The 21888-nt window shown below is 32.4% G+C and overlaps 1 protein-coding gene across 3 annotated transcripts in view; it reads left to right on the forward strand.

Moving 5' to 3' along the window:
- The window catches only part of LOC126879716 (5-formyltetrahydrofolate cyclo-ligase), a 91882-nt gene that overhangs the window by 42696 nt on the left and 27298 nt on the right, over positions 1–21888 (forward strand). For all 3 annotated transcript variants that reach the window (XM_050642925.1, XM_050642926.1, XM_050642924.1), the window contains exon 3: positions 12242–12369. In XM_050642925.1, coding sequence (XP_050498882.1) covers positions 12242–12369 — 128 coding nt within the window. The remainder of the gene's footprint in view (positions 1–12241; positions 12370–21888) is intronic.

Genomic DNA, 21888 nt, shown 5'->3' on the forward strand with positions numbered 1-21888 from the left:
CCATGTAATTATAAACCCAACGGCGGATCTAGCAACCTTGCAAGGTGGGGGCAATAAAATAAAAAATTTCTCGTCACTGGCGTACGCAGAATTCTTTTTCGGGATGGGCTGTTATTTTCTTCTTCCTGTACCATATCCTTTCAGAGAGGTGGTTACTGTCATAGCTATCTTAATACTGCCACCTTAACCAACCATGAAGTTCTTCTTAGTCCTGCAGTGCGTTTGCCTGCTATTCTCACTTGCATAATATTTTGTAGCAACCTATATTTGGGACCTCTCATTACATGTCAGAAATACTCCAACTTCCTCTTCTTGATGCTTTTTATAATCGCAGTAGTCTTGCTGAGAGGTTCTAGTATTGTGGATTTTTGAATCCTCCTCTCATCATCATCATCATCTTGGTGCTACAGCCCCTAGAGGGCCTCGACCTGCTCAAGCTTTCTACGCCATTCTGTTCTTCTCCTATCAAGAAACTCTTAAAATTCTTCTATAGCACCACATCTCATGAACCTCAAGGCGATTTAGATCGATTTTATTCACAGTCCAAGACTCGACACCACACAGTAAGCCCGACAGTGGCGACGCGTGATTTTTTCTGAAGTATTACCAAAACCAGATGCAAAAAATCTTATTTAAAAAAAATGAAGATATGGCTAAATGTATATATACACTCACCGGCACAAAATTCCGCCACTCAAAATTTTTGATTAAGTTTGACAATCTATAACTTTATTATTTGTACTTCGATTTTAAAGATTCTTGCACGAGTTTGTAGGTGCATGTATTGATGTCAATTGCTATTATTCCGGTAACAAAATTTTTTTGCTTAGATGGCATTATACGGGGGTGAATGTAAGCGTTGTTTTTTCTCCTAACTTTAAAAAATTCTGTGGAAAAATTGGAGAGCTGATTTTGTTTCATACTCCTTTTGTATTATCCTGGAGGTATCACTAAGGTCTTGTTTTTTGAATTATCTGAATATCTCTTTTCTTGTAAGAGCTGTAATTAAAAACACGGCTTTGAAGGTTTATTTAATTAAAAATATCAAACGCACTAAAATTAACAAAACAAAACAAATTTAACAACAAAACAAAACAATTCAATAGCGGTTATGTCCACCTCTTGCAGCAACCAACGACTGCTCGCAATCTGTTTAGCATCTAATAAAGATGTGTTTTCCTTGCCTGGGGAATAGCCCGATATTCCTCTACCAGGGACATAACTGTACCAAATTTTCTGGAGGCCTAGGATGACGGCTTTTTATTCATCCCATAAATATGATTGAGATCTGGGCTGTATGCGGGCCATTCTAATCTTATCAATCCAACCTCAATTGTATGAGTCAATCAGTGTTTTTATTTACAAAAAATGGTACAGCTCTTACAAGAAAAAAGATATTCGGAGAATTCAAAAAACAACATGTTGGTGATGTCTCCGGGAAAATATGACAAGACTATGAAACAAAATCAGCTATTCCATTTTTCCACAGAATTTTTTAAAATTAGGAGAAAATACAACGCTTCCATTCACCCCTGTACAATGACATGCAAGCAAAATTTTTGTTACCGGAATAATACCAAACAATATGAATACATGTACCTACAAACTGGTGCAATAATCTTGAAAGTCGGAGCACAAATAATAAAATTATAAATTGTCAAACTTACTCAAAAATTTTGGGGAGCGGAATTTTGTGCCGGTGAGTGTAGCTTCAATAATATCATTTTGTATATCACTTGAAACTCTCGAAAAAACAGATGTTTCTAGATGTTGACAAAATTTTTGATCTTTTTTGGCAATTAATGTTAACAATTCCCTATAATTGCCTCGATTGTCAGAGTCGTCGCACTCAAAATGACCACGAAACGCTAGTTCTTGTTTGGCCCAAAAACATACAGTATCTATTATAAGTGTGCTAAGGATATACCTATCTATTTTTTTGACAAACTCATTATGTTTAGCAATATTTGCTTTAAAAGCTTGGTTAAGAGAACTTTTGATTTTTGTTTTGCCAAACTGAATCAAATTGGGTATACATCTTACATGTAGGTAACGGAGAAATTTCATGTCTCCTTTTTGAAAATCTAACACTATTTAAATCGTGAACCTGGTCCACCCATTTTTCTGTAGAAACCAGAAGACATGGCCAACAATACAGTATATTTTTCTTGCAATCATAATATAACCAATGATTTTCACTGTACCAACTAAATTTCAAATATCGAACTACTTTTGTTGATTCCTTTTTTAAATTGTAGGTCTTTCATTTATATTTTAATAGGTCTTTCATTTTTGATCTCATTTTTTTCTTCAAAATTATACAAGGAGAATTACTTTTTATAGGTACTGTCACCAATTTTAAATCTGGTAACAGCGCTACTGATACACAGCGCGCTTATGCCGTCGCTTCTTCAAAATTTTCAGTCACTAGCCGGCCCCGAGCGCCAGCGTGGGTATATAACCATTGTAACCAGAAATGAGTCTGGTTACAGAGTATAATAAAGTGCAACTGAGTCACATAAATTCGCCAATATTTTCGTGTCTGCCAGTAGTTGGCTATTTACTGAGTTAGGTACTATTACCACATAATATAATAATATATTTCTATTGGTAAAAATATTGGTAAATAGAATTATTCATCATCATAAAATATTTATTTGCAAGATTTTTAACTGTTACCAATGGTAACAGTGGTTACATGGACGCTTCGCCAGTGAAGCCCGAGAAACGTAGGTGGATCCTTAATGCCAATTTTAAGTCTCTGTTACATGATACTTTATACACCCTTCAAAATGTGGCTCTTATTAGGGCTCTTTGTTTTAGAATCACAATTTTAGAAAATAAGATAGTTTTTGTCCTTCAAAGTTTATTAAAAGTAACGAAAATAAATAATTTTCCTACGGCGTGATGCTGTACGCAGCCTACACAGCGTCTATTGGAGACCACCGGCTTACTTTATTGCAGTCAACAATACAAACCTTTCTAAAAAACAAATAACCATAACATAGCAGCGGCAATTACTATTTTTATCTGGTCTCTGGCATTGAATCGATGTTAATAAACAGATTTATTGTGGAAATTTTTCATTTGTTATGTTCCAAAGACTTTTAATAATTTTCGATTCCAAGGAATTCTGCCATATTTTTCAGTATGTTGCAGTTATTCAGTTATCAACAGGATACAAAACTCACTATTTTTTTTCAACCTTAATCTCTTTCTTAAAAAAAAAAGTGTCAGTAGACACCAGGCGATGTCTCAAGGAGGGGGCAATTGACTCCATTGACCCCCCCCCCCCTTGGATCCGCGCCTGTATAAACCCCACTCGCGACACCCATGTATTGCTAATTATCGCATTATATTTTAGTTAGTTTACAGGTAAAAGAATTAACCAGTTGTATTTGATATGTAGTCAAATAAAGATTTGTTTTGGGTTTATCCAAGTGTTTTTGTACCAAATATTTCATGGCGACGGAATAAAAACGTTTTTAAAGTGTGTATAAGTGAATACACAATGTCGAAAGACGGGAAATTAGAGTTATCGTTAAATTTGGAATTTAATCCCAGAATTTGTGAATGGAATGTGTTTATAAAAAGACTAGAACAATATTTCATCGCTAGAGAAATTACAGATGTTAATATTAAAAGAGCTATTTTGTAATATAGCATTTCAGAAGAAGCTTATATCTTGTTATCCGACTTGTCCGTGCCTAAAAAACCTGAAGAATGTGAATTTAATGTCATTGTAAAAAGCCTAGATAGCTACTATAACAAAACTTGTTTAGTGTGGGTAGAAAGGGCAAAGTTTTATGGTGCTTCGAAAACAAAAAGTAAAAGTGTACAAGATTGGAGTGTACGTTTAAAAAAAACTAGCCGGTACTTGTGAATTTGGAAATAATTTGGAAACGAAATTAACAGATATGTTTATTTCAAAATATAATGATGGAAAAGTAAAGAATACGCTATTTGCACTGAAGTCAGATATCACATTTAATAAAGCTATGGAAACAGCACATATTGAAGAAGCAGCAATAGCTGGCATTAACGAAGTAGATAGCAGAAGTGTGGTGAAAATGGAACCAGTAGAAGAAAGAGAGGTGTGTCAAATAACGAGTGGAAGTTGCAGTAAGGAAATATTGCAAGTATCACAGCGTGGGGATGGCAGAGCACATCAACAAGAACGGCGATTTTACAATTTAGAAGACCAAAAATAATCATTTTTGTCAAGAATTTTTTTCTCAGAACCTTTAATAAAAATGAACATAAAACTTTTTGCATATTAATATCTAACTATTAGAGAGTACAAAAAATATATCTTTGTTCATTTATGCACGTACACTAATATTGTAAAGGGCGCAAAAGTCGAGGCCTCGAAAAATGATGGCGGACAGTTAATCTCAGGATTGGGATATCTGAAACAAAAAAATCGTACTGCATTTGAAAGAGGAAGGTTTCTTACGTGACAATTTACCACAATTTGACCAAAAAATAAAAAATAAATATTTTTTAACCATGAAAAACTGAAGAAAAACGGTCGATTTTTTCACAAAATTTTTTCAAATTTCCATAAAATCTTTTTTTTGCATAATTTTTCACTAATGGTGGTAAATTATCATGTAAGAAACCTTCCTTTGTCAACTGCCGTACAATTTTTTTGTTTCAGATATCCCAATCCTGAGATTAACTGTCCGCCATCGAAACTACTTTTTTTCGAGGTCTCGACTTTGGCGCCCTCTACAATATTAGTGTACATGCATAAATGAAAAAAGATATATTTTTTGTATTCTCTAAGAGTTAGATATTAATATGTAAACAGTTTTATATTCATTTTTAATAAAGGTTCTGAGAAAAAAAATCTTTAAAAAATGCTTATTTTTGGTCTTCTAAAGTGTACTAGTACCTTAAGAAGACTAGACCTTCAACTTCAGGGATGCAGAGACATAATTCGGATTTTAATCGTGATGAGTTCAGTGGTAGTGTTCAAAAGTGTTTCAGGTGTGCTAAAAGACATCCGCCTTCAGAATGTCCCTATAAGAATTATATCTGCAATTTATGTAACGTCCGAGGACACTTAAAACGGGTATGTAGAAATAGATTTTTAAATTTATTGGAAGAAGGAACTGAATCATCTGTATTATGTATATATATATCCGCCAATCGATCCGCCAATTTATATTGATATTAATATTAAAGGTAAAATGTTTAAATTTGAATTAGATTCGGACGCCGCGGTCTCTGTCCTACCTTTTAGTATATATAACAAATATTTTAATACACAACCATTATCTCAAGTTAATGTATCGTTAGTTAATTTTTCGGGAGGCAAGGTTCATCCTAAGGGCAAAATTAACTTACCAGTAACTTTTTCAAAACAAACAAATAATTTGGATTTTTATGTTATGCATCGAGAAACTCCAGCCTTGCTAGGTATAAATTTTATTAGGTGTTATAATATGGGATTCAGGGAACTAAATTTTATTGAAGCAGATAAAAATAATGAAATAATCGGGTGGTTAATGAAAGATTTTCCACTGTAGTTTCTGACAAATTGGGCACATTTAATAAATTTCAGTTAAAATTTAATATTAAACCAGATGCCAGACCTAAATTTTTTAAACAGAGAGTGGTTCCTTTTTCTTTAAGAAACAAGGTAGAGATGGAATTAGATAAAATGGTCCAGGAGGGCATTATATCTGCAGTTGAATTTTCGGAATGGGGAACACCCATAGTGCCGATTTTAAAAAATGATGGAGGTGTTAGGATTTGTGGCGATTTCAAAATAATTATCAATCCTTTAATCGAAGCGGATAAATATTCGTTACCCCGGATCGATGATTTATTTGCTAAATTACAGGATGGTCAAGAGTTTTCTAAAATTGACCTGAGTCAAGCTTATCAGCAAGTTGGGATTCTTCCAGATTTTCGGAAATATACGGTTATTAGTACTCATAAGGGATTATTTGCATTTAATCGTCTACCGTACGGAGTTGTATCAGGTCCATCCCAGTTCCAACGTATTATGGAACAAATATTTCTCAATATGCCAAGTATATCTATTTTTTTAGATGATATTCTAATTACAGGAAGGAATAGGGAAGAACACACTAAGAATTTGTGTAAAGTTTTAGCGATTTTACAAGAATGTGGTCTTACAGTGAAAAAGGAAAAATGTACGTTTTTCGCGGAATCAGTATCTTATCTTGGATTTATAATTGATAAAAGGGGCTTGCATAAAAGTCAAGATAAAATTCGGGCTATTGAGGAAATCCTAGAACCTACGAATGTGGCACAACTAAAATCGTTTTTGGAAAGTACAAATTATTATAATCGATTCATTCCAAATCTCCAAAACATTGTTCATTGTTTATATAAGCTTTTAAAATAAAATGTAGTTTGGCACTGGGATGAAGAATGTCAATTAGCTTTTGACACTATTAAACAAATGTTAGCTTCAGATCTAGTATTAGTTCATTACGACCCAAACTTAGAATTAAATTTGACGGTTGATAGTTCAGATTATGGGATCGGAGCCGTTCTCTCGCATAGTTTGAAAGATTGTAGCGAGAAACCAATCTATTTTGCTAGTAGAACGCTCAGCGATACCGAAAAGGCTTATTCGACTCTAGATAAAGAAGCAACGGCTATAGTGTGGGGAATCAAACGTTTCTACCAATTTTTATATGGGAATGAGTTTATTCACAGATAACAAGGCGTTAGTATCCATTTTTGGCCCTAAAAATGGGATACCGGTTATGGCGGCCAATAGATTGCAGCGATATGCAGTATTTTTAAGTGGTTTGAATTTTAATATAAAGCATGTATCGACACAAAAAAATGTAGCAGACTTTTTAAGTAGATTGCCTTCAAATAAGTCGATAAGGCTAGATTCTTCTAAGTTTAATATAGAGGAAACTGTTAATTTAAATTATATAGCAGAAAGCGAAGAAATTCCTATTAATGTGAGTGATTTAAGGAAAGAAACAGAATTAGATCCGATTTTGTCTCGTGTAACTAAATATGTTAGGGCCAAATGGCCCACAAATGTTGAATTAGAAATTAAACCCTATTTCCTTAAACGAAATGAAATATCCATTGAAGATGACGTCTTATTGTGGGGACAAAGAGTAATTGTTCCTAGTAAACTACGAAATAAATTACTGAATGAGTTGCATTCAGCTCACTTTGGTATAGTTAAGATGAAATTATTAGCTAGGTCTTATATTTGGTGGCCATCATTAAATACAGAAATTGAAGTTCTCAGCAAGAACTGCATTCCTTGCCAGCACATGCAGGCAGATCCTCCTAAGGTTCCCTTACAAGGTTGGAGCATTCCTCATAATGTTTGGTCACGCGTGCATATAGATTTTGCCGAAACACGAAAAATTCATTTTCTTATAATTTTGGATGCTTTTTTTAAATGGGTAGAAGTTTGTCCAATGTCTTCAACCACCTCAATGGCTACGATTGCTAAACTTAGGGAGTGTTTTGCTCGTTATGGTTTACCGGAAGTACTTGTCAGCGATAACGGCCCGCAGCTAACATCGCAAGAATTTAAACATTTTACTTTAATTATTGGTATTAAACATATAACAATACCTCCTTTTTCAGCACATTGCAACGGTGCTGCTGAAAATAGCGTTAAAACAGTCAAGCATTTTTGTTAAAAGATATTGATCAAAGAAATATTAATTTATCATTGTCTAAATTTTTATTAACATATAGGAACACAGTGCACCTGTCCACAGGTACTTCTCCCGCTAAGATATTTTTTGGAAGGGCTTTGCGAACGTGTCTAGATTTAATTAAACCTGATGATTTACAAAACCAACAATCAAACCCAGTTGATTTAACACAAATTAGACGTAACTTGATGCAAGCGCAAGAAAATAATAAGAAATATTATAGGGGGAGGAGACAGGTAGAGTTTGTAGTGGGGGATATCGTTTTAGTTAAAGATTATAGAAACACCAAGGTGTCGTGGTGCAAAGCAAAGATTTTACGAATTTTAGGTAGAAGAGCATATTTGGTAAATCCGTTAGGTAGTAAACTTACGTGGAAAAGACACTGTAATCAAATTAAAATAATTTTTAATAGTAATTTAGAAGGTATTACATTTGCGAAGACGATGCACGATAGTTCAGAGGAAAATAATATTCAAAATAACGAGGAAAATGTTATCCAAACCGCTACAAACTCAACAGGAAATCTAGGTGGGGAGCCTCAGCTAGACTCTCAAAATGATAGTGATGTTATCCAAGAGTCAGGTATCCCACATAGACGTCCAATAAGATCTAGAAAAGAACCAAAACGTTTTGGATTCGAAATATAGTAGTTAGAAATTTAGTTTTGTTGTGTTCCTAAATTTAGTTATAAGTAGGATTTTAGGGTGGGGTGATGTAATGTATTGGCCATGTAATTATAAACCCCACTCGCGACGCTCATGTATTGCTAATTATCGCATTATATTTTAGTTAGTTTACAGGTAAAAGAATTAACCAGTTGGATTTGATATGTAGTCAAATAAAGATTTGCTTTGGGTTTATCCAAGTGTTTTTGTACCAAATATTTCATTGCCTAATGGATAAAGCGGCTCTGGTTTGCAGATATGTAAAAGCTGGAGTGAACGCTATAAATGATCAGGGCCCCCGCTACCATATGTGCAAAGTGTGCGATGCACACGGTCGCCATCCTTTAGAGGCGCCAAAACCCAGGGTAAAAAATTGTAAAATATTTGAAAAAAAAACAAACAAAAAAAACAAAAATTAATTTTAAAACAAAAGTTGAGAAAGTAAATAGGATTACGTATAAATAGAAGAAAAACATGAGAAAAACAGAATACTTCGTCCATATAATAATTAGAGGACCTATATTCCATCTACTTCTTATAATACAAGAGAAAGTGGAGGGAAAGAGATGGATTGGTCGAAATTAACTTTTATGGTTGTGAAATATTAGATAAAGAAGACGAATGTATAATAAATACACACAAAATTTTATTAGTAGGTATATCATCCAGTTACTACCGATTCCTATATTCAAGACCATGTCGGAAGTCATTCATTTTAATTTATTTTGTTATGATTTTATTATGTTTGTTTCATTTTGATATTTTAGTCTACAAATAATGTCCATTTACTCACGGTTTTTGCTGTGATTTTTAAAGAACCGCTTGCATTGACATGAAATACACATTGGCATACACATAATACACATAACTAACAAGTCAAAGAAAAAAAAGTGATATTGTGATGATGTGTGCTTTTGCACTGGGGGTGGCTTCCACTCCTTCTCGGGGGTGAAAAACATACGTTCAAAATAAGCCTGGAATTGGATAAACTGAGTAATTCTAAGGAACTTTGATTCTATAGAATTTTTTCACTAAGTTAATACTTTTCGAGTTATTTGCGAGTGAATATGTTCATTTTTCAACAAAAACCCTCTTTTTATCGTAAAAAAGTAACTATTTTATCGAAAAAAATGCTCTTATCAAAAAAATAGCTTACAAAAATTTAAAAAAATGGCTGGCATATGAAGTCTGTAAACCCAGTAGAAGCACAGTTGTAGCTAATGAAAAGTAGGTTCTTATTCTTCAAATTCCAAATCGAATATTTCAACGTGAAATAACCAAAAAATGAATTTCGGGAAAAGCTCATTAAAACAAGCTTTATATTTGTTCTTTAAAAAAGTTTCTACCATCAAAAGTAAGTAAGTTATGCTCAAAATAAAGTTGGTTCCTTTTTTTTTGGTAAAAGAAATCTTTTGGGCAAAATTTTTTTATCTTGAAAAAAATTGCTTTTTTTAAATAGCTTAAAAATTATTGGTGATACCAAAAATCTCAAGCAGTAAAAAATGTAGGTTTTTCTATTCTGAATATTTTGGATTTTTTGTTTTCCTGTAAAACAAAAATTTGTTAAGATATGGCTGTTCAAAATTTGCATACACCCGTGATTAACGACTCGTTCAAGCCCTTTTAACTAGAACAGCCTTTTTAAAAAAAGCACTTTGAACCGATGAAACTTAAGATCAATATAAACAATACATAAGTACATAACTTGTAGTGAAGTGGTAACGATTAATTTCATTTGAGACGCTAATTAGGGGGGATTTTCACGATTTTTTTTTTATCAAAAAAGGGACCATCATTATTTTTAGCGTAACTTACTTAATTTTGAAGTTAAAAACTTAAAAAAAAAATAATGTTACACTCTCATTTTCTTATAAGCTTTATTTTTGGTAAGAATATTTTGTTCGATAAAATACTTACTGAACTTACTGAAAAAACTCTATAGAATAAAAGTTGCTTTAAATTAGTCATTGTATCCAATTCCTTTTTTTTAACGTTTCTATGTTTTTTTACCACCGAGAAGGGGTGAAAATCACATCCAGGGCAAAAGCACACATCCGCATAATATCACTTTTTTTATTTGACATGTTAGGTATGTGTATGCCAAATTCCATGTCAATGAAAGCAATTCTTTAAAATTCGGAGGTTTTGCAATGTTTTACCGTGAGTGACTGGACTATAAGTATGACTTCTAAAGTTCAGTTTTTTGCTTTATTTCAAGAACCTACCTACCTACCTACCTACCTTCAAAAAATAAATAGAAAAACATGATCCAAAATGCCTTCTTCTTTTTCTTAAGGTGCCTATCCGTTCCGGATGTTGGCGATCAGCATGGCTATCCTAACTTTGCTTGCTGCTATTCTGAATAGTCCGGTTGTCGATGTATTAAACCACTTTCTCAGGTTTTGAAGCCAAGATATTCTTCTTCTCCCAGGTCCTCTCTTTCCAAATACCTTGCCTTGAAGAATGAGTTGCAACAAGCCATATCTCTGATCATTCCTCATAACATAGCCAAGATATTCTAGTTTGCGCTTAAGGGGCGCCAAAATGCCTTAAGGGGTGCCAAAATCCTTTTTTGCACACAGGCGCCAGTTACCCTTACGGGGGCCCTGTAAATGATATATTGTTTCCAAGGGTAGTACGTTTTCCTAACCCATTCTACGTTTCCCAAGGGTTGTTAGAGTGAGACTAAATTTTCTAAATAAAATATCTTACCTCGCTCTAACCGCACGCAAGAATTATTATCTTTCCTAGCTTGCGAGACATAACGTTTTGATATAGTTTTGACGTTTTGATGTTTTGACGTGAGTTTGAAGTTCAATAATTATTACACTTGTCTTGTTAGCCAACACTTGTAGCTTGTAAACTTGTTACTTTTATGAAACAGGCCCCTGTTTGTAGTCTTTGTTGATAAGTTTTCTAATCCTTGTTTCTAACCTTTTCTACCATACAATTGACATTTTTTGCAATATTTTGGTGTTGAAGTGCTTTAAATACATTTAGGTTTTCGTTTATAGATACGTTTATAGATAAGCCACATTTACTTGCACATTTAACAAGAATTTTTGTGGAAACATTTTTCAATTTTAACACTACAAAAATAACTTTATAGACGCTTGTTGTTTATAAAGAGACATTAGTTTATTCACAAATACGACATCAACTTTTTCCTTCAACAGGGGAGTTCGTTAAGTGGGTCCGAAAAAAAATCTATCTTTAGAAAAACTCGAAATTGTCAGACTAAGAGATAAGTTAAGTATGTATGTGCAAAAGAGTGTATATTTCAAAAATCTGACGATTTGAGCGGGCGCGGGCGTAAAGAAATTGACGAGTCAAAAAATTACACAAAAAAGCGCATATTTCGCGAAATTAACGTCACATCGAAGAACTAAAAATACGTGTTCAATATTTTTTAAAAATCTGTCGAATGATACCAAACAAGACCCCCCACTGAGAGAGGTAGGTGGTAAATTTAAAATTTTAAATACGAACCCCGCGATATTTCGCGAAATCAACATGATCTAAAAAGTGCAAAATACACATATTCGATATTTTTGAAAAATCGAAAACTTTTATTCGAGACGTTTTTTTGAATTATGCGTAGATGGCGCTATAATCGGACAAAACGATTGTTGGAAATGGAAAATTAAATTAAAAAATTGAAAGTCCCCCACTTTATGGACAACTTTTTTGGTTTTAGGACCTACTCTTCACAAACCAATAGGCGCATAACGCTCGAGTAACTGCAAATTTAGCATACTTTCCTCCGATACTATAGGCAGTTAAAAATGAATATTTCTATTGACATGTTTGCAATTGCTATTAACATAATATGCAATTTAGTGTCTGTCACTATTTTAGTAAAACTTATTAATCATATTTATGTTTTGTTAATTTTAGTTGTTTGGTCTAGACCAATTTAAAGACGCAAGGAATATATCTATTTATCTTAGTCTTGATACTGAAATAGACACCGAACCAATTGTTAGGAAAATCTTTCAAGACCAAAAACGATGTTTTGTCCCAAGGTAAATATTATTTTCTATAGTGCAAAAGCAAAATCAGTGATTAGTTGTTAGTTAAACGAAGCTGGGTTGAATTAAAGTAAACTTTTATTTAGGTAGTAGTAGATTTAGGGCCCGGAGAGCTCAGGTAGTAGCATATCTGACTTCCACCAGGTATGCCGTGGTTCGAAACCCAGCGCCTTCGAGAACATTTGACATTTTTAAAAATGTCTATAGGCCCCAGGTCGACTTATACACCTGAATAAAAATGAATACTTTGGGTAAAACCAGGAGTAATAATAGGCGGTTGAAGCGTAGCACTGGTCCTGCCACCTTCCTTGTACACCGTAGGCCCTAAATATAGCAGACAACTCTGCTATAATACGAAAGCCGCGGTTAGCGGTACAAAACGGGGACTATTATTATTATATTTTTATTATTTATTTATTTATATAAAGGACCTCGACAATATGGCCATTCGACATGGCCCTCGACAACTATGAACACTACTATTAGGTTAACTAAACTTACAATGAAGTAAACTTCTAGTGTAATTAGAAGAAGAATAAAAAACCGCTAAACGCCATAAAAATGAGTGGCGCATAAAATATTCCAGCTACAAAAGAGCTGATATGAATATTACGTGACGCAAAAATGTATTTTCATTGTGATGGAAAATAAAATTCTAGTTTTATTTTGAAAGATGTTTCCATAATATTTGCTACATTTGAAGTAAAACGCGTCTCAAAAGAGTAACTTTGATACAGTTTGCATTTTGAAGCTCTTTTGGGCGTGTTTTACCGCAAATTTGGCAAATATTATGGAACAATCTGTCAAAATAAAACTAGAATTTTATTTTTCCATCACAATGAAAATACATTTTTGCGCCACGCAATATCCAAATCAGCTATTTTGTAGCTGGAATATTGTATGCGCCACCCATTTTTACGGCGTTTAGCCGTTTTTTAGTCTTGCATCAGGAGTTTACAAAGTTTTTTATAAATTAAATGTATGAACTTGAATGTAATGTTTCTCGATTACACGTTAAGAGTTATAAATGGTCGCCTTTCTCGCATTATTGCCCAAATGATCTAATTGTTACGGCGACACCAGTGGCGTAGCTAGCCTCACAGGGGCCCCATATCAAGGTTTGTTGCGAGGCCCTTTTCGACGACTGATGTGGGATAGTGCTAAAAAAATGTTAAACAAAAGAAGCAAAAACGTTTGTACAGAATAGAATAGAAATATGCTTTATTGTCACTGAAAATTTTACAATTTTATGGACAAAGAAAGCTTACAAAGAGTCGAAAAAAAAACAATAACAAATACAGTTTACTAAAATTACATAAATCGTCAATATTATTACAAAATAAATAGACCGGGCAGTATCGTCGCAGTAACTATTTCGATTCGATTTTTTTGCACAAACTTACTCAAAAAGAGGTCTTTATAACATATCCACAGGGAGCCGGGCGGTGCCGTGGTCGAAAAATTTTTTAAACAATTTTTTTTAAACAAATTCACAAAAATAATTTTTTCATTTCCCACAATTTTTTTTTGATAATTTGGATCATTATCAGTAAAAAAGGTCTTTGGTCATTTTTCTCTAAACTTGACTGTTGTCGAGTTATACGCGATTAAAAATTGGAAAAATGCGAAAATGGCCATTTTCAAGGCTTCATAACTCGATTAAAAATTATTATTATGAAATAAAAAAGTAACAAGATCAAGATTCAAATACCTTCTTCAGCGTACTGAAGAGATTTTTGTCATTATTTGATTACAAAGCTGTTATTTTTAGTCATTAACAATTAGCGGTATAGTCCAACTGTATCCTCGCCCCCGTTAGCGGAACTATTTCGATTAGATTTTTTTACACAAACTTACTCAAAAAGACGTCTTTATAACATATCCACAGGGTGCCGGGCGGTGCCGTGGTCGAAAAATGTTTTAAACAATTTTTTTTAAACAAATTCACAAAAATAATTTTTTCATTTCCGACAATTTTTTTTTAGATAATTTGGGTCATTATGAGTAAAAAAGGTCTCTGGTCATTTTTCTCTAAACTTGACTGTTGTCGAGTTATACCCGATTAAAAATTTGAAAGCGAAAATGGCCATTTTCAAGGCTTCATAACTTGATTAAAAATTATTACTATGAAATTCAAAAAGTGACAAAATCAAGATTCAAATATCTTCTTCAACGTCTTGAAGAGATTTTTGGCATTATTTTATTACAAGGCTGTTACTTTTAGTTATTAACAATTAGCGGTATAGTCCAACTGTATGGTCGCCCCCGTTAGCGGAACAATTTCGATTAGATTTTTTACACAAACTTACTCAAAAATAGGTCCTTATAACATATCCACAGAGTGCCGGCCGGTGCCGTGGTCTAAAAATTGTTTAAACAATTTTTCGACTACCAGCCGGCACTCTGTGGATATGTTATAAGGACTTATTTTTGAGTAAGTTTGTGCAAAAAAATCTAATCGAAATAGTTCCGCTAACGGGGGCGACGATACAGTTGGACTATACCGCTAATTGTTAATAACTAAAAGTAACAGCTTTGTAATAAAATAATGACAAAAATCTCTTCAGGACGCTGAAGAAGGTATTTCAATCTTGATTTTGTCACTTTTTGAATTTCATAATAATCATTTTTAATCGAGTTATGAAGCCTTGAAATGGCCATTTTAGCATTTTTCAAATTTTTAATCGCATATAACTCGACAACAATCAATTTTAGAGAAAAATTACAAGAGACCTTTTTTGCTCAGAATGACCCAAGTTATCTAAAAAAAATTGTTGGAAATGAAACAATTATTTTTGTTAATTTGTTTAAAAAAATTGTTTAAAAAATTTTTCGACCACGGCACTGCCCGGCACCCTGTGGATATGTTATAAGGACCTCTTTTTGAGTAAGTTTGTGCAAAAAAATCGAATCGGAATAATTGCGCTAGCGGGGGCGACGATACTGCCCGGTCTAAAAATTTAATGAAATAAAACAAAACAATACATGGTGTACCATTAATAATTGGAAATCTTTTAACTGTATATTCTTCGGCTCAAAATATTAAGGTATAACCCAAATCACCTACTCCGAAAATAGTTCCTAAGGGAGCTTGAGTTCTTTGAAGATGGTGTCTTTTAATTAGTTTCTTTTTAAATACCTCTAGAACGCTTCTATTTAGAAAAACTAAAACTGGTATGCCTATTTATCTTCCAGAGATAAATCGATTTCATAAATTGCTAATTTCTAGTACGGGTCATATGTGTCCTTTTTGGGTAGGGTAGCGGTTATTTTATCGCATAACTTTTTTGTCTTTAACTTTTATTCTTGACACTGGATTATTAAATTGTGAGGTATTCTAATACTAAAAGTTACTCTTGCTTTAAGTCGGTGGGATACACCGTTTTCTAGAAAAATCGATTTGAAAATTTTTCGTTTTTTGAATTTGAACAAAATTTGAAAAAAAAAAACAATTAAAAAAAATCGGTGTATTTTACCAACTTAAAGCAAGAGTAACTTTTAGTATTAGAATACCTCATAATTGAATAATCTAGTGTCAAAAATGCTTGAAAATTAAAGACACAAAAAATAATACGATAAAATAACCGTGGACCTACTCAAAACGGATGCATATGACGGTACTAGAAATTCGCAATTGATGAAATCGATTCATCTCTGGAATAAACGTACCGGTTTCCGTTTTTTTTTCATAGCTGTTTTCAAATTAAAAAACGCAAAATTTTCAAATCGACGGTTCTAGAAAACGATGTATACTACCGACGCAAGAGTACCATTCATTACTAAAATGCCTCACAATTTAATAATCCAGTGTCAAAAAGACTTCAAGGTTAAAGACAAAAAAGTTATGCGATAAAAAATAATCATTGCCCTACCCAAAACGGATGCCTATGACCGGTACTAGAAATTCTAAATTTATGGAATCGATAATCGATTTATCTCTGGTAGATAAATAGGCGTACCAGTTTTCGTTTCTCTAAATTGAAGCGTTCTGGAGGCATTAAAAAAACAATTACAAGGCGCCTTCGCCTTCTTCAATGAGCTCTATCTCTTCTAGGAAGCATAATATACGGACTAGGTGATTTGGGTTAAGTTTTAATATTTTGAGCCCGGAATCTACAGCTAAAATATTTACAATTATTAATGAAACACCCCGTATATTGCAAAATTTAAATAAATTGCATAATACATACATACAACCTTAGGAACTAATAAGTTCTGCGTATAACACCCAAATATAGATATACATAATAAACCTAGGAAACTCAATATACCAAAGTCGAAAAATAGATTTGAATTGTAGAGATTCATTGTTTGAAAATAGATTCAGTTTTTTCAAGTCAAGAGTTATTGGACATTGGAAATAATCGTAACAAAGAAGCTCTGTTCTTACGATGCGAGCGGCCGGTAAATAGATATAGCTAAATACAATTTATAGATAAAGAACCGATTACACGAAAATATACTCAACCAATACACAAGGTTTCATGTTTCATGCAATTTGGCATTATACATTGTATAATGTCTCACACACAGCCAAATGTGAATAGACAATAAACAGTAGCTTGAAAACAAAAAAGCTCTGTTGTTATGGAATAAAGGCAAACGCAAAATATAGATAGGTACCTGTACATAAATATAGTTGTATACAGGGTGATTCATTAAAAATGTCCATTCTTTCAGATGTAGATTCTAGACCTCAAAATATTAAGATTTAACCCAAATCATTTAAATAAAATGTGGCTCGTTACTGAGTTACACGGTGTTTTATTTAAAAATTTAATAACTATTTTTACCCAGGGCTTTAAAACTATTTGACATATCCTTGTCATACTTGGCAGAAAATATAGGTACTGTACATCCTACTAAATTATGATAAATAAACTTTTCTGGCTACTACCAGAGGCGTACGACAGGGGAAAGTGAATGGTTGCCCCTTCCCAAATTCTACGCCACTGGCGAAATTGCTATTTTAGCACAATATTTAGATTTTACAATACTTTCTATGTAAGTAATATACTCTTTATTCGTAACGTTAAAGTCATTAGTTTTCGAGATATTTGAAGTTGAAAATGAAACGGCATAGCTATTTTGATTAATGTATTGTGCTCCTTCATTTTTAAATTTAAATATCTCGAAAACTAGTGATTTTATCGGTACGGATGAAGAGTATATTATTTGCATAGAAAGTATTAGAGAATCGAAAAATTGCAATAAAATAGTAATTCCGCCAGTGGCGTAGAATGTGGGAATAGTCAACCATTCACTTTCCCCGGTCGTACGCCTCTGGTACTAGCCAGAAAGTGTTTTTTAACATATTTTAGTAGGCTATACAGTATCTACACTATCTGGTAAGTATGATAAGGATATGTCAAATACTTTTAAAATACTGTATACAAATAGTTAATATTTATGTAATAGGGAAGTTTGATTTAAAAATTTAAAAATTATTTGTACCCAGTACTTTAAAAGTATTTGAAATTGCCGTATCATACTTGCCAAAAAGTGTAGGTACTGCACACCTTACTAATTTATGTTAAATAAACGTTTCTGGCTATTACCAGAGGCGTACAGGGGAAAATGAATGGTTGAACCTTCCCAAATTCTACGTCACTGATGGAATTGCCATTTCAGCATAATTTTTAGATTCTCCAATACTTTATATGCAAATAATATACTCTTCATTCGTATCGATAAAATCATTAGTTTTCGAGATATTTGAAGTTAAAAATGAAGGGACACAATACATTAATCAAAATAACTGTACAGTTTTATTTTCAACTTCAAATATCTCGAAAACTAATGACTTCAACGTTACGAATGAAGAGTATATTATTTACATAGAAAGTATTGGAAAAGCGAAATATTGTGCTAAAATAGCAATTTCGCCAGTGGCGTAGAATTTGGGAAGGGTAAACCATGCACTGTCCCCTGTCGTACGCCTCTGGTAGTAGCCAGAGACGTTTGTTTATCATAATTTAGTAGGGTGTACGGCAACTACACTTTCTGCAAATTATGACAGGGATATGTCAAATATTTTTAAAGTATGTACTGGGTAAAAATGGTTATTAAATTTTTAAATAGAACACCCTGTAACTCAGTAACGAGGCACATTTTATATAAGTGATTTGGGTTAAATCTTAATATTTTGAGGTCTAAAATCTACAACTCAGAGATTGGACATTCTTAATGAATCACCCTGTATATATAAAGAATCCATTACACAAAAATGTCGATATCCAAACAATATACACTGTTTCAAAGCGTTTTAATAGTGAAATAATTGTAGAATATTTTGTGCAATTTTTTAAATGGAATTTTGTTTCGACATGTCGCGCTGGGGCCCCTGAATGTCGGGGCCCCATGTACGCCTCTGGGCGACACTAAACTTGTGGTAGGGTAATTCGAGTTCGTATCCCAGCTATACCAATACTTTTTTTCAATATAATTCTTTGTGTGCATCGAAAGTACATTAGATTTTTTTATATTCGGAATATATTGAATAAAAATTGGATGGCTGATAAATAATCAAACCGGCAAACAGGTGTATGTTCTCAAAGAAATTGAAAGTGTGTAAAAAAACTTTTAATAATCAGCTAAGTACTTTCAGCACATAACGTGCCATCATCAGAGCTTCGTCCTCTTATAAATCCTTCATAGAAGAGTAATTGTTAAAACTCACATGATAAATCATGGATACTGGGCAAAAGCCACAGATATTGGGTATAAAACCCTTAAAATTAAAAGTTATCACATCTAAATTCTTTTTTTATTTTAAAATTACAACATGGCTGCGTCAAACCGTTGTGAGCTGTTCACGTGAACTCACAACGGTTTGACGCAGCCATGTTGTAATTTTAAAATAAAAAAAGAATTTAGATGTGATAACTTTTAATTTTAAGGGTTTTATACCCAATATCTGTGGCTTTTGCCCAGTATCCATGATTTATCATGTGAGTTTTAACAATTACTCTTCTATGAAGGATTTATAAGAGGACGAAGCTCTGATGATGGCACGTTATGTGCTGAAAGTACTTAGCTGATTATTAAAAGTTTTTTTACACACTTTCAATTTCTTTGAGAACATACACCTGTTTGCCGGTTTGACCTTTTTTAGAAGTGTGTACAAGTCATACAGTCTGTTTCAATTGATAAATAATCAACTCGGATTGATCAAATTTAGCGTCATAACCACTACAACTAGACCAATAACTAAACTAACTAGTTTGGCCTAGGCGAAACTAGTTTGTCCTGAAATCGGGTTTGGCCGGTAAAATATTATAGTGTCGCAGGTGAGGTGGTTGTGACACCGAGAGAAAAAAATTCTTGACATAAAGAAACTTTATTAATATTTAAGAAAGATCGACTTGGCATATTGCCTAAGAAATATATCTTTGTATGTAAGATATAATTTTCTAAAATATTTCAAATAAATTCTACTATAGCCAACGAAATATATCTTAAACATGATTGAACTATCACTTTCTGGCAAACTTCAAACCCATTTATCAGAAAGAAATTACACTTGATGTTAATTAATTTCATTAGTCATAAAAATATATTTTCTACACATTAGAAAACTATCCTTTCTGAGCAATAATATTTCTTAGTAAGGAATATTATTATTTTACTATTAATAATTAATTTATTTAATGTTAAGAAATATATTTCGCAGAGATAAACGTATATTTAGAGTTAAGTTAATATTTCTTTAAAATAAAGTGATATTACATACCGCGAAATAAATCATTGTGTTAAGATAAAATCATTATTTATTAATAAAACAAGATATAAAACGTTATTATTACATACAAATATTTTCTCCACTCTTAAACCACTAGCTTCTACACAATAATAAAAGGATGGAGAGGCAAATCCAACTTCCTCAAATTTTCCTTCTTTTGTTAATAGCACTTTGTATATCAGCAATTCACTAAAACAAAATCGTTATGTAGAAAGAGTAAACTTACTTTAATAAAATTTTTTTTATAAAGATATAGATATTTATTTTGACAAATTTAGGAAATACAAAAAAAAAAACAAATACACGGCCCCACGTAAGAACTATTAATACTAATAATAATCAATCATATTTAGTTCAAACATGGCATTATTTAACCTACACATCGTTGTTTATTTTTTTCTTTTTGTTAATGAAATATTAATTATTTATCTGTATAATATTAAGTCACACAATAAACATTGTTAAGCTTAAACAAGAGGGAAAATACAACCAATGTAAAACATTGAAGCAGACATAATAATATGTAATTTTCTTAATTTTTATAATCTAAAAGAGACAGCATACCTAATCATTAAGAAATTTTATTACGGGAAAGTATTATTAGTTTACAACTAAGTCATTTAATACATATTAACTAATTCACGGTTTTCGGCATTTCTTAACCATAAACATATATTTCTTTTAGACTAACCGATTTCTTTATCTCAAATAAATTAACAGAAAAAATCCTCAGCGTTGCACCCGCCATGTTTGATATAGCGTTATATTGTAAATTTTTATAGAAGACGATACATTCAAGAAACCTATTATAGTTGATACATAAGTATACACATTTTTAAAAAGGTACTTACATATATGAAGTTCTGGAAGGTCCCGCAGTTGGTTAATAACTCCTTTCTTAATATTGTTCTGAAGCTATATATTATATCATTCTGTCCCAGCTTTAAATTGTGGCATATTTCCCCAGTTAGAATAATAAGCTCCTTTATTTCAGAGTCGTCCATCATTATACTTAAAAAGCATATAAAAATACTATTATATTTCTTTTTTAACCATTCGGATACGCAACAATATTATTATTACGCATCTTAAATTACTTAATTTACTTTTATTTAATACCTATAAATATATGTACGTACCTTCAAAATATCCGTTAATTTTTAAAGTACACGAATAAATCCAACATCCATCTATATGAAAATGAACATATCACGCCATCTTGACAAACACTGACGACTAAATCATAAATAGTTAATCTGCGCAATTATTTTGTGGAAGAAAATCTCTTTGCAAGTAACATTTCGGCATTAATGACAAAGTTTTTATTTTATAACCACAGTTACTACAGAGGGTATTTCTGAAGAATTATTTCTTGTGGTTTAAAATATTTATTTAATTGCAAGAAAATTTCTTGTTCACAAATATAAATATGCATTAACTTAACATTATATTTCTTATACTGCAAAATATTTGTAGTTTTCAATTTAAGAAATAAAAACTTTAGGATAAGAAAATTAAATGTAACCATTAATGCATTTCTTAGTATTGAAGAAATTATCTGTAAGAAATTATTGAGTTGTGTTAAAAAACTCGTTTCATTATATGTGAACCGGTATGTTTAAGTTAATAGGATATGTTAACTTTTAAGAAATATTGCTCAAAGAAATCGGTGTTTTAGGAAAAAAGAAATTGTTCTCTCGGTGTACTGGCGAGAACTGTCGTTCTCTGGGGTATTTGTAAAATTATTAAAATAATGGAAATATCCAAGGATT

Source organism: Diabrotica virgifera, chromosome 2 (assembly GCF_917563875.1).
Source record: "Diabrotica virgifera virgifera chromosome 2, PGI_DIABVI_V3a".
Lineage (NCBI taxonomy): Eukaryota > Metazoa > Arthropoda > Insecta > Coleoptera > Chrysomelidae > Diabrotica > Diabrotica virgifera.